Source organism: Lutjanus erythropterus, chromosome 15 (genome assembly GCF_056507025.1).
Source record: "Lutjanus erythropterus isolate fLutEry1 chromosome 15, fLutEry1.hap2, whole genome shotgun sequence".
Classification (NCBI taxonomy): domain Eukaryota; kingdom Metazoa; phylum Chordata; class Actinopteri; order Lutjaniformes; family Lutjanidae; genus Lutjanus; species Lutjanus erythropterus.
Window position 1 is genome coordinate 24,465,199 of NC_139331.1, and position 15,395 is coordinate 24,480,593.

The 15,395-nt window shown below is 41.4% G+C and overlaps 1 protein-coding gene across 1 annotated transcript in view; it reads right to left on the reverse strand.

Annotated features, from left to right (window-relative positions):
* foxo3b (forkhead box O3b) overlaps positions 1-15,395 on the reverse strand; it is a 62,403-nt gene extending 47,008 nt beyond the window's left edge. Inside the window, exons 1-2 of the mRNA XM_084737601.1 lie at positions 14,946-15,395; positions 13,942-14,653 (exon numbers count right to left, since the gene is read on the reverse strand). Coding sequence (XP_084593727.1) covers positions 13,942-14,496 — 555 coding nt within the window. The 5' untranslated portion in view covers positions 14,497-14,653; positions 14,946-15,395. The remainder of the gene's footprint in view (positions 1-13,941; positions 14,654-14,945) is intronic.

The following is a 15,395-nucleotide window of genomic DNA, read 5'->3' on the forward strand; positions in this document are numbered from 1 at the left end:
ACTGTGTGTGTGTGTGTGTGTGTGTGTGTGTGTGTGTGTGTGTATATAAGCTAAAGGGGAGGGGAGATGTGTTCAGTGGGTCAGTCTGTTATCAGCTGTCATTCAAACTGTGAGTCGTCCCCCCACCTGCTTGACAAGTTATCAGTTGCTATGGAGATAAACAAGTAACAGCCCCTCTCCCTTTCCTTGTCCACACATGTACGCATGCCTCTATGCATACACACATATATGTACACACATGCATAAAGTCGTCATTAACTGTACTCTTTGAAAGAATCTCCTTTTCTGCCCAGTGAAACGTCCGGCGCTCCGCTGCCCACTTCCTGCATAATATAAACAAAATATTTCCTTCACTGGATTCAATCCCACTGTTTTGTTTGCTGTATTGATACATAAATGGGTTGAATAGCAACTGGTGGAGGAGGACAGCAGACAAAGAAGGAAGAGAAAATACAGATGACATAATCGATGTAAGCCAACTATTGTTCTCTCCAAACTAACCATAAATCAGTCATTTTACCTCGCAGAAAACAGGAGTTGCTGGTCTACTGCTGCCTCAATCTGTTTGTTTCTGGTATTGTGCAATTTTGGGGAATGTGAACTATCCTTTTAAAATACCGAAGTCACACGATAACACATGTAAACTAGCCAATCAAAGCAGCAGTAGACCAGCAGCTCTGGATAAAATGAATGATTTCACCCATGGAGTTTTGGAGAGAGCGACATTTGGCTTTTATAATGGTGGTTTTACTCATAACACTGGATACTATGTTGCATTTTTTATAAAATAAAGTTTGAGATTAATTTAAGCCCTAACCTGGTTCTGCCCAAAGATAGACAAATCAAAATGCAAAAATAGAAAGTTGCTAGTTTATGAGGGTTATGTGCTTGTTTCTCAGACTGGAGAGGTCAAAAGTCCAGCAACAGGCCCATGTTGGCTTGTGGCCTACATCAAGGTCATGATGAGGACTAGAAACAGGGTAGGTGTTTCTGGGACAACTTCACCTACGTCCAAGGTCCAGTGGAGACCCTGACCAGCCACAAGCTGAAAGGCAATGGTCCAACAATAAAGTTGTTCTATATACTACAAGTGTTGCTGGACTTTTGACCTCTGAAGCCCTTTTTTCCTTCTCCATGCACCTTAAACCCCTATTCTGGACCATCGACTAAACCATGTTGGAGTCTCTGATGTTTGCTGGGTACCAGCCAAAAAATGTTCCGGTACATAATCTCCCATAAACCCACATCTTCTCATTTACAGACTAATGTTTTTGTACAGATTAAACAAATGAGATACAACATGTTAATTATTGAGCTTTAGAGGTGATAACAGGTGGATTTTGTTATCTTTCGACGAAGCCAAGCGAACTGTTTGCCCTTGTTTCCAGTCTTCACACTAAGCTCCATATGTGGCTCCACCAAAATGTCAACTATCAATATTTATACATTTTCTATAGGAGAAAGTCCGCAGCACTGAGTCCCTGGAGAACGTGAGCACTGATGGTAAAACATCCTACAGAAATTAGAGCTGCAACAATTAGTCGATTAATCAATTAGTTTTAAACTATCAGATTAATTGCCATTTTGATAATCGATTAATTAATTAAGTCTAAATTTTCTGATTTCAGCTTCTCACATTCATTACTTCTTCACATTTCTTTACTTTCCTCCTCGACAACAGTAACTGAATATCTCTGGGTTGTGGACAAAACAAGACATTTGAGGGCGTCATTTTGGGATCCTGTAATCAATATTTTTCATCATTTTATGACATTTTCTGGGCCAAACAACTAAATAAGAAGGTTGTCTACAGATTAATCGATAACAAAAATAATCATTGTTTGCAGCCCTAACAGACAACATGCTGGCCTCTTCAGTCACAGTTCAAACTGCCTGTAACTCTAAAATAAACTAAAATAAAATAACTTATATATATTTATACAGCAATGGTGATGTATCAATGTAATGCTCAGCAAATTCACTTTCACTTAAGTATGTGTGCAGGCATGTTAGGTGGCCACAAATGTTTGTTTAATAAATACTGGAGTTTTTTTTTTTTTTTTTAACCACAACTGACTGATATATACCTCAGACAAAAATACACTTCTGCAAATACAGCGTGAGCAGAAGTGTAACAGAGGTTTTTTTTTTTTTTTTGCCCATCAGCACTTTTATTTTGCATGTGTGTATTTGCAGAGATATCATATTTAGACAGAGCAAACAGGGCAAAAGGTGAGGTGTAAATGTTGGTTTACCTCCATGTTTCATTTATTTTTTCAGCAGCGGACACGTAGTAGGTCTCAGAGCGACATGTCCACAGCATGATTTTCCAGTCGGACTGGTGTTTCTGACATAACTAAAGGTCAAAGATCAACTACAGAACAGCAAGGCTGGAACTTGGAAGAACACAGTGACTTTAACCCTGGTGCTCCAGTTAAAGACTAGTCTCTAACCACCACACAAACCACTATAGTCCTCTACTCTGCCACACTGAGCTGGTATGTTTGTCCAAAGTGTTAAAAAGAGATACACACTTTCCGTGCATTCCCATTTTGTTTTGTGTTTCTGGGGAATTTCTGTCATTACCAAGCATTTCTTACCCACAGGTTTTCCCAGTCACCGGCTCTTGAAGAATTCTTGCGACTTCAGCTGTGCTCTTTGCTTTGGTTATCTGGCTGGAACACCAGTTTGGTGCACCAACAGTTGGAAAAGATCAGTGTAATCTGATGTTGTATAAACTGCTGAGCAATTGTTTTGCAGTGTGAGGGTGCTTTGATAGCGGGATCACAAATGTTGGTGGTTCAACAGGCCCTGGAAAGATACCGAAACACGATAGTTTTTACAGACCCAGTTTTCTACAGTAATGAATAAGTTTAAGTTAATCTTCTGGGAAAATTCCAGCTCTGATTTGTTATCATGCCGACTGCAGAAAAATACAGCATCAGCATGTGAGCAGTCAGGCTCACTATTACTAATAAATGGAGAAGGCCCATTACACAATGTGGTATTTTTCCTGCAGGACTGAAACGGGATTTGAACTGAAGCACAGAGATGAATAAAGCAGCTAATATACCTCATTACTGCCTCCAATGCTGTATCCAGTTCTCCTTTATAAATCCACGGTCATAGGCTATGATGCTTGCGGCTCTTTCTGACAGAACCTGTCAGTATGTTAACGGTTAGCTGTCATGCTGTAGAAAAAGTCTGCCTTTTCTAAAGAGCTCCAGGAGGTTCACTCCTTCCTTCATAAAGTACCCAGCAACGAAAATCCCCACATCCTGATCGTGCATACATAAGCACATACATGTGTGCGTGCAAGAACATGCAGTACACTTAAGGGTCACGGTTTGGGGGTTTGAAAACATAATCACCCTACACTACGCGAAAAGTTAGATGAGAAGATTGATACCACTTGCATGTTTGCACCATAAATATGCAGCTATACCCTCAACAGTCAGTTAGCTTAACTGGAAACGGAGGGGAAACAGCTCTGTTGAGACGCACATGCTCTTGTAAAACTACAATCTGCTGATGAGGACAGAGTCAAGCTTGCTGTTTCTCTATATTTCTGTTTCGTCTTCATGCTAAAATAAGCAAGCTAGGCTGTTTGCTGTGGCTTCAATTGGCAGCAAAGACATGAGAGTGATATCAATCTTCTCATGTAACTCTTGGTAAGAAAGCCAATATGCATATTTCCCCAAATTTAGAACTAATCCTTTAAGTTACTGTATATCCTACAAGAATTTACAGCAATTACAATAAAGGAACACCTTATCTTACTGTACATGAGGCTCCCACTTTTATCATGTAATCAGTGTGTGGGACACAAGTGTTTGTACATGCCCAGTTCTTGATAGCATCTAAAATGCAAACAACTGGTTTCTCTTTGGACCTGTGTCTTTTGAACACACTCAGACACACACTGCCCTTAACTATCATCATCATGTAGAGCAAGTGTCTAAAATCTGCCTCGATCTCCAGGATTTCTACACACAGCTCGGACCAGCTGGCCCATATCGAGGTTTTAGGACTTCTCATTTCTTTTACAATGTGCATATTTTCACAGCAACAACGACAGCGTGGCCATAATGTCTCAAGTGTCTCTACAGAAAACGTTGCGGAGCTGCCATGATGGCCACAAAAAGACGAGAAGGAGTCAAGGGAGTGTGGAGTGAAACACGAGCAGAGGCCCAAGATTTATCTCCATTCATTAGAGCCTACAACAGATTTCAAGAGTCGGGCTGCAGAGCAGCTGGAGGGGGACGGCTTGTTTTTGCTCACCACAGTGTTTTACATCCAGACAAATGAGGGAGCTGGCAGGAAAATAATGAGGGATGGCATGGGAGAAAAAGAGTGGAGCGAAAAAAGAGGAGTTAGAGACAGAAACTGTGAGAGAGGGTTAGCCTTTAGCCAAGAACAGGCTCTTAAAAATTAATACAGTGATCTGAATTCATCCCGAGCGCATTGAATAATTGAGAAGTGTCTTTGAGGAGAACAGATCGTGCCGAGTGTGACATGGTTGGGATGGTGAGGACGAGGAAAAATGACGGGAAAACCAATGAGAGAAACAAAAATCGACTTTTTTTTTTCCTCTTGCAGATACTTTCATACACAAACACACAGGAGACTTCAAAACAGAGTAGTCAACTAGATTATCATATGTCTGCAAGTTTCAAAGCCTGGACTGTTATGATAGAAGATTTCACCACATACTTATATAAACGTTTGTATGCCTTGAAAGTATATTCACTTCCTTTCTTGCAAAGAGTCAAATGTGGCGATTGATACCACTCACATGTCTGTACACTAAATATGAAGCTAACACCATCAGTTTGCTTACCTCTGTCATCAGTTATATATAGTTTTTATATAAGTTTTTCAAGGTTATAGCAAGGAAGTTATAGCAACTAGCAACTAGCTAGCAGGAAACGAACCTTACCTTAAATAAATTAACGATTTGTCTGCGTTTGAACTTACTTGAAACATTTGGGATAATCTCTGTACACAACTCAACAAAATATAAATAATAAGTCTAGTGTTTCTAGACGTTTTAATGTGGAAATGTTAAATATTATAGCTTCAGACAAATAAGATATAGTACGTAGGGTTGTTAGTTTTGTGTATTTTCTTGAACAGTTTTTTCTTCCCTCAATTGTTTTTTCTTAAGTTGAAGTTACTAAACAAAAACAAAGAAATGTCAAAATGACTAACATTTCTAGACTATTGCTAAATTAGCAATTAATACACTTTTGCATTGGGTTAAATTCTAATTAATTTGATTAATGATTTAACATTAACATCCCTAATGGCATGTTAATTACTGAGCTTTTTACCTTTGGACAAAGCCAGGCTGGCTGTTCTCCCCTGTTTCCAGTCTTTATGCTAAGCTAAGCTAAACTAACTGGCTGCTGGCAGTAGCTTCATGGTTAACATACAAACATTAGAGCAGTATTGATCCTCTTCCTAACTCCTGCAAAGAACAGTTTGCTCCCAACATTGTAGCAACAGTTTGGTAAGGAACCTTTCATGCTTCAACATGGCAGTGCCCCCGTGCATTAAGAGAGGTCCATACAGAAATGGTTTTCTACTCCACCTCAACCCTATCCAGCATCAGGCGTTATCATCCAACACCGTGGCCGACCCCGCTACAGCTTTTGGAGCTGAAAGGGAGAAAATCGCTGCAGCCAGGATCTCAAAAATCTCGTGGAAAGCCTTCAAAGAAGAGCGGAGACTGTTATAGCTGCACATTAACTGAGATGAGGTGTTTCACAGTCACATTAGAGCGTAATGCTAATGTGTCTACATACTTCTGACCACACGGAGTAATTTTCAGATGCAGTTAAACTCCTTGGGCATCCAAAGGAAATATGTGTCCATTGATTGGAAATGGAAGTAGAACGGAGCCTCGGGGGGTTGACTGCTCAGGGTGACACTATTCAGACTTGGAGGGGTGTCTGGAGCTGGTGGGTTCCCATAACCCATCGCCCCCTTTAGCCTCACACACCCACAATCCCCTCCATTGGGAATCACAGCCAGAGGGCAGTTGTAATACACCAATTTGGAGCAAAGCTTGTTAATTTACTCCCTCTGCTCCCCCACCTCCCTCCCTTCTCCTCCTTCTACTGTCTTCACGCGCCCCCCCCCCCCCCCCCCCCTCCCCTTTTTTATTGCCTTTTTGCTTCAGTTCCTTGCGCTTGGCACAGTGCCAGCTCCATCTGAGAGAGGGGCCTCCAGATTGTTTTCTGAGTACCTGAATGCTCTCACACACACACACACACACACACACACACACACACACACACACACACACACACACACACACACACACACACACACACACCCCTGTTTAGCGTTTTCTTCAGTACTATAGGAATTTCCTCACAAATCGCTCATCTAACACACAGTGAAGTGGGGTTGTATAAGGTACTTATTCATGGTGTCTTACCAGTTACCACCTAACAGTGTATTACCTACAGTATAAAATATAAAAAAAATCTATAAGCCAAATATCTCTCCATCCAAACCAACCACAGGCGAAATCAGTCATTTTACTTCACAGAACATGAGCGTTGCTGGTCTACCCTGTGTTAGTTTGTTGTGTTTGTTTGTTTGTTGTTCGTTGTGACTTATTTGTTACACACAAACAAACTAAGAGATCGAGGCGGTGGTGAGCCAGCAGCTCCTTTGTTCTGCGAGGTAAAATGGCTGATTTCGCATTTTGAGTTTGGCTGGTTTGGAGAGAGCGATATTTGGCTTATGTAACGGTGGTTTCCAGTCAGAAAAGGCTGTTTAACTTTGGTCCCGAGATGAGATCAATAATGGATTTGGACATTTTCTGGACTTTCTGGACCTGAACATTTATGGCCCTGAGACTTCATCATAAATTATGGACTGTTAAGTTATTGTTACCATAAATTCTGTCACTGGTTTTGCACTTTTTTGTTTGTCTGTTATGTTTTCTTTACTTTTAGTTGTTGTTTTCTCTTCCTTCCCTTATTTGCTCTTTTGCTTACTAGTCTTTTTTGTTTACTTGGGTGTGTGTGTGTGGGGGGGAGGATGAGGAACACGAGGAAACTCAGTGTACTCTGTTATGCTTATTTGTTTACATGTTTACGGTGCAGGTTTATGATACATTCTTTGGAAATAAAAAGATGTTTAAAAAAGTTAAGGCTTTCTGATGAGAAAGTTAAGTGGTGAAAATATTCTAAATAAAATGTAAACTCAAACTGATTCTGATTTTTTTAGTTTGACCTTTTGTGAGTGGCTAAAATACCTTTTGTTGCTGACCCCGTCCACAGCATCTACTGTAGGTAATAAACTGACTATAGATAAGAACCTCATACAACCCTCACACATCAAATAATACAAACTATCCCTTTAAAATACAGCCACTAGTGGCGATGTCTTGCAGGGATATTCATGTCTGACTCTGGGATCTTATCACACACATAATAAAGCTCAACACACACTCTGCATTGATTGACAGCCAATGAAAAGCTTAATGTTGTTTTTTCTTTCTTTTGGCAGCCCCTTCCCTTTTGTCAACCTCCGTCCCGCTCGGATAGGAACAATAAATAATTTCAACCCCAAAGAATCAACACTTTGAGCTTGCTAGGCCATTAAAATGATAATCAACATGCCCGGCAGGCTTATGAGGGCCTGTTTTCCATACGCCTCCAGACAAAGTCAGATGGGGGAATGTGCGGAGGGTGGCGCGGTAGCCTCTGTGTGCATGTATCTGCTAGTGTGAAGGTTGCGCCATGCACTAGAGCTTCAATGATTAGTGGAGTAATTGATTAGTTCTCAACTATTGAGCCCCTGCAGGATTTTGTTGCAACCTAAAATGGCAACTTTTATAAAAAGCTGTGATGAATCTTGGTTGTTTTTAGCCTTTTTTTGCAATTAAAGTGGGAGAGCAAGTGAAAATTGCACAAAAAAAAGGTTGTAATTTTTTTGTACGTTTCATTAAAAATCAAAGGCAACTTGTTTCAGTGAGAATAAAACTTCGCTCTGTTCTGAGTGTTCAAAGTAACCTTACCAAAAAGGCTCAAGATTATATATATTTTAACACAGTATAGGCCTAGTTTATTTGTAAATGAAGAAGTGAACCTGGAGGGTATTCCACAAAGAAGAAAAATCTTTCTGGAGTTCAAACTCAGCCAAAAATTAAGTATTAAAGACAATATTTGAGTAATTTTTTAAATCAAAAATATCTAAATTCTCTGATTTCTTCACTCAGCTTTTGGCAAACATTTTCACCACTATCTAACATTTTATTGACTAAACAACTAATTGATTAATCTACAATATAATTAACAGATTAATATATAATGAAAATAATCATTAGTTGCAGCCCCACCATGGATGAACCAATGCTTTTTGGCCTGTTTGTAAAGTGACACATCAAATGAGATGAGGTGTGTTTAACACTTGCGGTCATGACTCAGTGTTTGGTGGTTTGAGCCGAACATGAAGTACCTGCAAATAGCCGTCAATTAAACAGCGACATTAAGATTAATGTATGTGTTAAACAACAGCCTCGTGCTGACAACGATCACGTCTCGTTGCAACCCCAGGGGGTCTTACAGATTAATCTCATGAATGACTGAAGGCCCGTGTATAAATTAAGACCTGCAGCAGACACTCACAGCCAGTCTGAACCCTGGTGATAAGCCCGAACATGACCGGGCGAACGCTCCGTGTATGTCTGAGCATGTCTGTCTGTGCGGGAATGTATAGCAGGTTTAAAAACACACAAGCCGTCAGCTTTATCTGACATGTAAAGAACTGTATGTACAGTTAATGTGAGTATGTGTATGTGGCCGTTAAAACTTGTGTGAGACGCTGTGACATAACTGGGTCTGGGCCTGTGATGGGCAGCTGCTGGGAAGAGAGAGAGAGCCTGTTACAGCAGGGTTAAGTAACACTGGAGCACAAAGTTCACCGCAGCCAGGAATACATACTTACACACACACACACACACACACACACACACACACACAAATGCCTGCACACTTGCACTGAAATACACACAGGTGCACCTAATCTTTCGATTATGCAAAGACGCACAGGTGAAATACACACACACACACACACTGAGAGGGTTAGAGGCGTGTTTACAGGTGCTATTTTGGGATGCAGCCCGTCACTCCCTCACCACACCAAAGCTTCTCTTAGCACACATTTCAGCAGACCTGCCCCACAAGAACAAAACTCCTGCTGGAGAACTCTTTAGGACTTGTTTCTACCTCATTATTTTTATTTGTTTTCTTTTAAAATCTGACTTGTCTCTTTTAACTTGTTAACTTAGGACTATGAAATTATTAAAGGAGCTATTTGTAACAATTTAGCATCCAGAAATGAGCACAGCTGTCAAAAAAGTGAGTCATAGCCACTGAAAAGGTTGAAATCCTATTTAATATACAGTTTATGTTTTAAGCAAGTTGTTTCTCCCCACCCCCTGCTCCCCAGCCTTGAGGATGCTCAGGCAGGTTGCAGGAACGCTCCAGGAGCGCAAGACGAGCGCAACAAGTAATAACAAGTGACGACCAGTCATACACTGTAAGTTGATCAGCTGTTTATAACTGTCAATTGCCCACTGCTATGAAAATTCACACTCTAGACTTTGAGTTCAGTGGCTGTCTGCCTTACTGCCTGCCAAACTCCATTACTATTTTTCTCAATTTAACCGTTATAAACAACTACTCCTTCTTAAAGATTATTAATGATTTCTTACGACTCACAATCAGATACTCACTCATAATGCGAACATTCAGCATTAATTTTAACTCTAATTCAAATGTTAAATTCAATTTTAAAACGAGCCTGTATACAAGAACTTTGCCTTAATGAAACAGTCTAAATCATGAACTAGTATGATTACGAATGTGAGCAGACGTTTGATACCAGGTGACAGTACTGACTGAGCTCAGGTACAAATCATGGCTGACACACTGTATACCGAGGTGTTCGTTATGTAAGAACAAATAAAAGACCAAACATTGTGTTACTATTAAAAGCTCAGGCAGTGACTTCTATATGATAAAAGATTTCCTCATGTTATGCTCAGCTGAGTTAACCTACTTTTACCAGGGCTAATGGTTAACTGACAAAGATATGAAATAGAATGACGTAAGTGGGAACCTGGGAGAGAAACCCAGGGGGATTACTAGGATTTGCTCAGCAAATCTCCTCAACAAAGGTGCCCTGACTGCATGAAACTGTAGGTGTTCAGAGCCAGCTCTGCGTGGAGGTGAAACCTAAGAGTCTCTGAGAGTGAAATGGAGAGAGAATGGCCTCTGAAAACAGTCCTTATACAGAGGTAGTCCTCTGAACACCTGGCTCTGCAGGCTGTATTTGGTTTCACAGGCTTTTTACTAAAACCTAACTGCAGCTTGTGGCATGCTTGGGCCTTAAAGGGACAGTTCGGATTATTTGAAGTGGGGTTGTATGAGGTACTTAGTAATAATCAGTGTATTACCTACAGTAGATGGCGGCCGACACACCCCCAGTTTGGGAAAGCAGCAGGAGTACTGGTGTAAGAAGGTATGCTATGAACTACTATGGACAGGGTAAGCAGCAAAACATATTTTAGCAACTTAAAAAAATCTATTTACAGTATTTTTAAGGCTTTACCTTGTCATCACACAGGCTTTTCCAATGGGAAACTGCCATTATATAAGCCAAAAATTGCTCTCCCCAAACCTACCAGACTCCATTGGCAAAATCCATGATTTTATCTTGCAGAACATGGGAGTTAAATGTTCACAAGCTGCCTCAATCTGTAAATTTGTCTGTGTTATCATGTGACTTTGGTGTTTTAAAAGATGAGTCTAAATTCACCAAAGTCACACAATAACACAAACTAACTGCTCAACCTAGGCAGCGGTAGACCAGCAACACCTGTGTTCTGTGAGGTAAAAATCAAAGCTTTTGTCTATGGTGTTTGGTTGCTGAGGAGAGAGCAATATTTGGCTTAAATAACTGGAGCTTCTCACCAAAAAATGCTGTCAAAAAAAAAAAAACCTTCAAAAAACCTGAACTATCCCTTTAATGCTGAGAAACCTGCTCGTCAGTTTGGAGCTGCAGAGATCTGTCATCCTGCAGAAAGGTCTGTGTAACTTGTGCTTCAACTGAACTGTACTCGTTTGTGTTGCCACACCTCTGTGTTTGAAGAAGAAACAACTCAAGTGTGTAATGAAAAGAGTCTCTTATAAGAAAACTAAAAAAGGCATCGAGGCCGTGAGCTACAGCCCAGATTTATTGACAGACCACGGGTAACACTAAACCACCGACAGCCTGGCCCTCATGCCCGAAATTCCAGGAGTAACAGCCCTGCATGGTGACGGTGAACCCGGCCTTGACTTGGAGGGGCTACACACACACAACCTCCCTCTTTGCTCTTCACTGAAGCATATCACATAACAAAACTTGAGAAGGCCTGACAGAATATGGCCTATAGGCACTACGCCCCCATGGGACTGGTCCCTCAGCCTGTGACGGGTGTTAATCTCTGCTCTGTGACCTTCTGCGCCTCTCTGCGCGGGTCCCATATGTCTTTAGGGTGACCAGATAGCCACCTTTAAAAAAAAAAAAAGAAAAAAGAAAAGCTTTACCCTTAACAGCTCACCCAAACTCATGGCAACCCAGTGGTTATGTAATTCCCCCATGACAGGATCAGCAACCTTGGCAGTTGCCTACCTGACCCAAGAGACTGACAGATCCCTGCCAAGGTTTACATAACAAATGGCAAACAGGGCAATGCTGCTGTGGTTACAGTAGCATGACGGAAATTTTGCCTCTAAAGGTGGATTGCACCAACAAGCATTAATTTTTAAACCTGATTAAATCATGGTTTAACTTTACCTTCATGCTGCACCAAACTTGTAAAGTAAGAAAGATTAAATTTAAACATCAGTGTAGTTTTTACTCTATAAACCTAGATTAATTTAATTCTGTTCCACCAAACCTTTAATTTAAAACATGATCCAGTTTTAACTTTACAAGTTGCAAGTTACAACTGAGGAGGTTTAATTTTTAAAACGCCCTTCCTTTTTGAAGCATCTCTTCTCTCTTTCACTCCAGTTGATAATTCAGCCACAAGTTTTTCTCAAAGGAGCAGAAATTAGAGCTTCTCTGCTGTGTCATCATGAGTATGTTAACTAACTTTTAAGCTATAACATGTAGTTAGGCTAACTTTTTAGTTAGCTAGCGAATAATATAATGTTTAGTTCGCCTGAATCTTATAATGCTAATGCTAGCTATCTCAAACAATATAACATTTGTTAAGCCTAGCTTTTTAACTAGCTACCAAACAATAACATTACATTTTAGCAAGCTAGCAAACAATGTAACATTTCATTAACTTTTATTAATTAATTTCATTAACATTAGCTATCTACCAAACAATATAACTTACACTTAAAAACAAAACATTTTAGCTAGCTAGCAAACCATGTAAAGCTTGGTTAGCCTATCTTTTTAAGGTTGCTAACAAACAATATTTTTTTTAACTAGCTAGCAAATAATGTAACATTTCATTAACTTTTTGGCTAGCTAGCAAACAATATAACCAGTTTAAAAAAACATTTTATCTAGCTAGCAAACAATATGGCAGTTCTTTTAACTTTATAGATACCTAGCAGACAATATGATGTTTGGTTAGTTTAGCTCTTTAGCTAGCTAGAAAACAATACAAAGTTTAGTTAGCCAAACTTTTTAGCAAGCTAGCAAACATAAGCATTGTCTTTAATTTTTAGCTAGCTAGCTAGCACACAGTATAATGTTTGGTTAGCCTAACTTTTAAGCTAATTAGTAAACAATGTAACATTAAGGAATTCAGAGCAGTTGGAAGTTAACAGTTCCCTTCCTCTTTTATACTTACTGGTACCAAAAAGCACTTGAATTCATTTTTAATAGTTTTAATTTGGGTAAGCAAGCATCTCCACATTGATTAAACAATATTTGATTTTGGTTGACATTATGAAACTTGGATTTACTAAATGAAGATTCATTTTATTTGTGCAACAGACCACTGCTTAATTTCAAATCTGATTAAATTAATCTTTGTTGGTGCAACACACTCTAAATATCAAAACACAAAGTGATAAAACCATATTGTGGCAGTAATCTCATTGTTCACATCCACAGAAAGACTCAATGACCTCATGAATTCAGCTTACAGTGGAGGTTAGATGCCTTCAGATGTCTTCTCAGGTCAGGATTCACACTATGTCTTCCAGGCAGCTTTATTGTTAAATCGTTTTGTTTACATCCAGCAGCTCCTTGTCCTATTAGTGGATTAGCTGCTATTCAGTAAACTGTCTTATGTAATTGTATCATTCTCTGAGTCTTAAACTGGAGTTGCGTCACTCAAAATAGGCCACTATGTTTCCAGACAAACCGGTTACAACGTTTCTGTTTGCTCTAATTCCAGCCATGTGACCGTGACTGCGCTCTCAGAGGAATATTATGCGCATAACTCATCATCAGAAATAAAAAAGACAAAGGGAGAGCATCTGATTTCAACCTTATTTGTCTATTAAATGTCTGGAAATCACGTTTTTTTGCTCGATTTAAAGGATAATTACGTGTAGGTCACCAAACCCCACGCTGCTTAAAGAGATTAATGATCCTAAATGTCTCCCTGATGTGATTTTTTCTCATTTGCTCCACGTTTTCGGGACTGATCTGTAATTTCCATTAGAATGATAATGAGAGGAATAATGAGTGCCAGACTTTCCAAATAGACGCTCGTAAAAAACGCGCTGGCATAATTGTGTGTGTGTGTGTGTGTCTGTCTGTGTGTGTGTGTGTGTGAGAGAGAGAGAGAGAGTGTACGTCAGTGGGTTTACAAGCCACATGCTTTTTGTTTTTGTTTTGATGGAGGAAGGAGGGGGGCTGCCTAGCTGCCTGGCTGGTGGGTTGGTGGGTGACTCTTACCTTCCATCCTGCAGAGCTGTTGCTGTCGCCTTTGTCTTTGAAGTAGGGGATGGATCTGACCATCCAGTCATAGATTTGGGACAGTGTCAGTCTCTTGTCCGGTGCGCTCTCTATGGCTTTGGTTATCAGGTCGGCGTATGAGAGGTTGCCCCAGGCGTTACGGCGAGATGAAGCCTTCCGCGGGGTCTGCTGGGCGGCCAGGCTGCTGGGGGTCAGCGCGCCGGAGGTGGCCGTCGGGGAGTGCGTGGAGAGCGGGGAGCCTCCGCTCTCCTGTCCGGGGGAGGAGAGCGCTCCATCGGCTCCAGCGGGGCTGCTGCTGCTGCTCTGGTCCTCTGTCGCCAAGCCCGAGCCGTTGACACCGATGGCCGTCGGGGTGGCACTGTCCTCCTCATCGTCCTCTTCCTCGGGGATAATGTCTGTGTCGTGGCTCTCCGGTTTCACCGCGCTGGAGTCCGGTCGGGGCAGCGGCCAGGTGCAAGATCTGGGCCGCTTCTGGGGCTCGAAGTCCGGGTCGATGGCCACGTCCAGCGGGTCGGGGAGCGGAGCCTCGGCCATGATCTCCAGCTCCGGTCACAATCCAGGTGAATAAAGTTACAAGAGAAGAAATGAAGAGCTGTCAAAGAAGTCGCGTCCCATGAATGCGCGCTCCCGTCCTTTGTTGCTGTTCCACACTGAGTCCCAACAGGGCCAGGAGCAACTTATTTATTAACGCCTGTTGAGGACATAAAGACAGAAGACATCAACCCAACACATTCAGTGACAAAACAGCCTGAAATACACAAATACGGCAGCTGGGAGTGTCGATTTAACCAATTTCTGTCATTAAACTACTTAAATGAGGCGATTCTGAGCTTCACTTCATTATAAAACACTACAGAAATCCCGTCCTGGTGCAAAAAGGTCTGAATCCACCCACTGGAGCTGAATGGCACACGGGAGAAAGTGCTCAAACCCCCCCCTCTCTGTGGGAAATAAATCCGCTTCGAACACTTTAAATGAAATACCTTGCACGGACAGTCACTTGCGCTCCAAAAAAGAAAATAAAAATAGACCCAGAAGAAGAGGGCTAGATCCCGGAGCGTCCACGGTGACTTCTTCTTCCAGATGCCATCTTGACTCTCTCCTCTTTTCGCTCTTCAAGTGCGCTCTGACTGCGATACAGAGACAGACAGACTGCTGGATGTGTGCAGGGCAAGTCAGTGTCGATGTGGAATAAGACTGCCACCTCACTCCGCTGGGTTACTACTGTATCTCGATCTGCTCTCCACACACACACACACTCACACACACACACACACACTCACTCACTCACACACACACACGTAGACACACGCACGCTGCAAGTCGATCAAGGGCCAGCCCCCTGGATCCTGTGCATGGGATCGCCTTTTAAAGAGACACGACAGTCCAGCAGGACGGAGCGGGTCTGAGCGCAGGTGGAGGCTGGGACACGT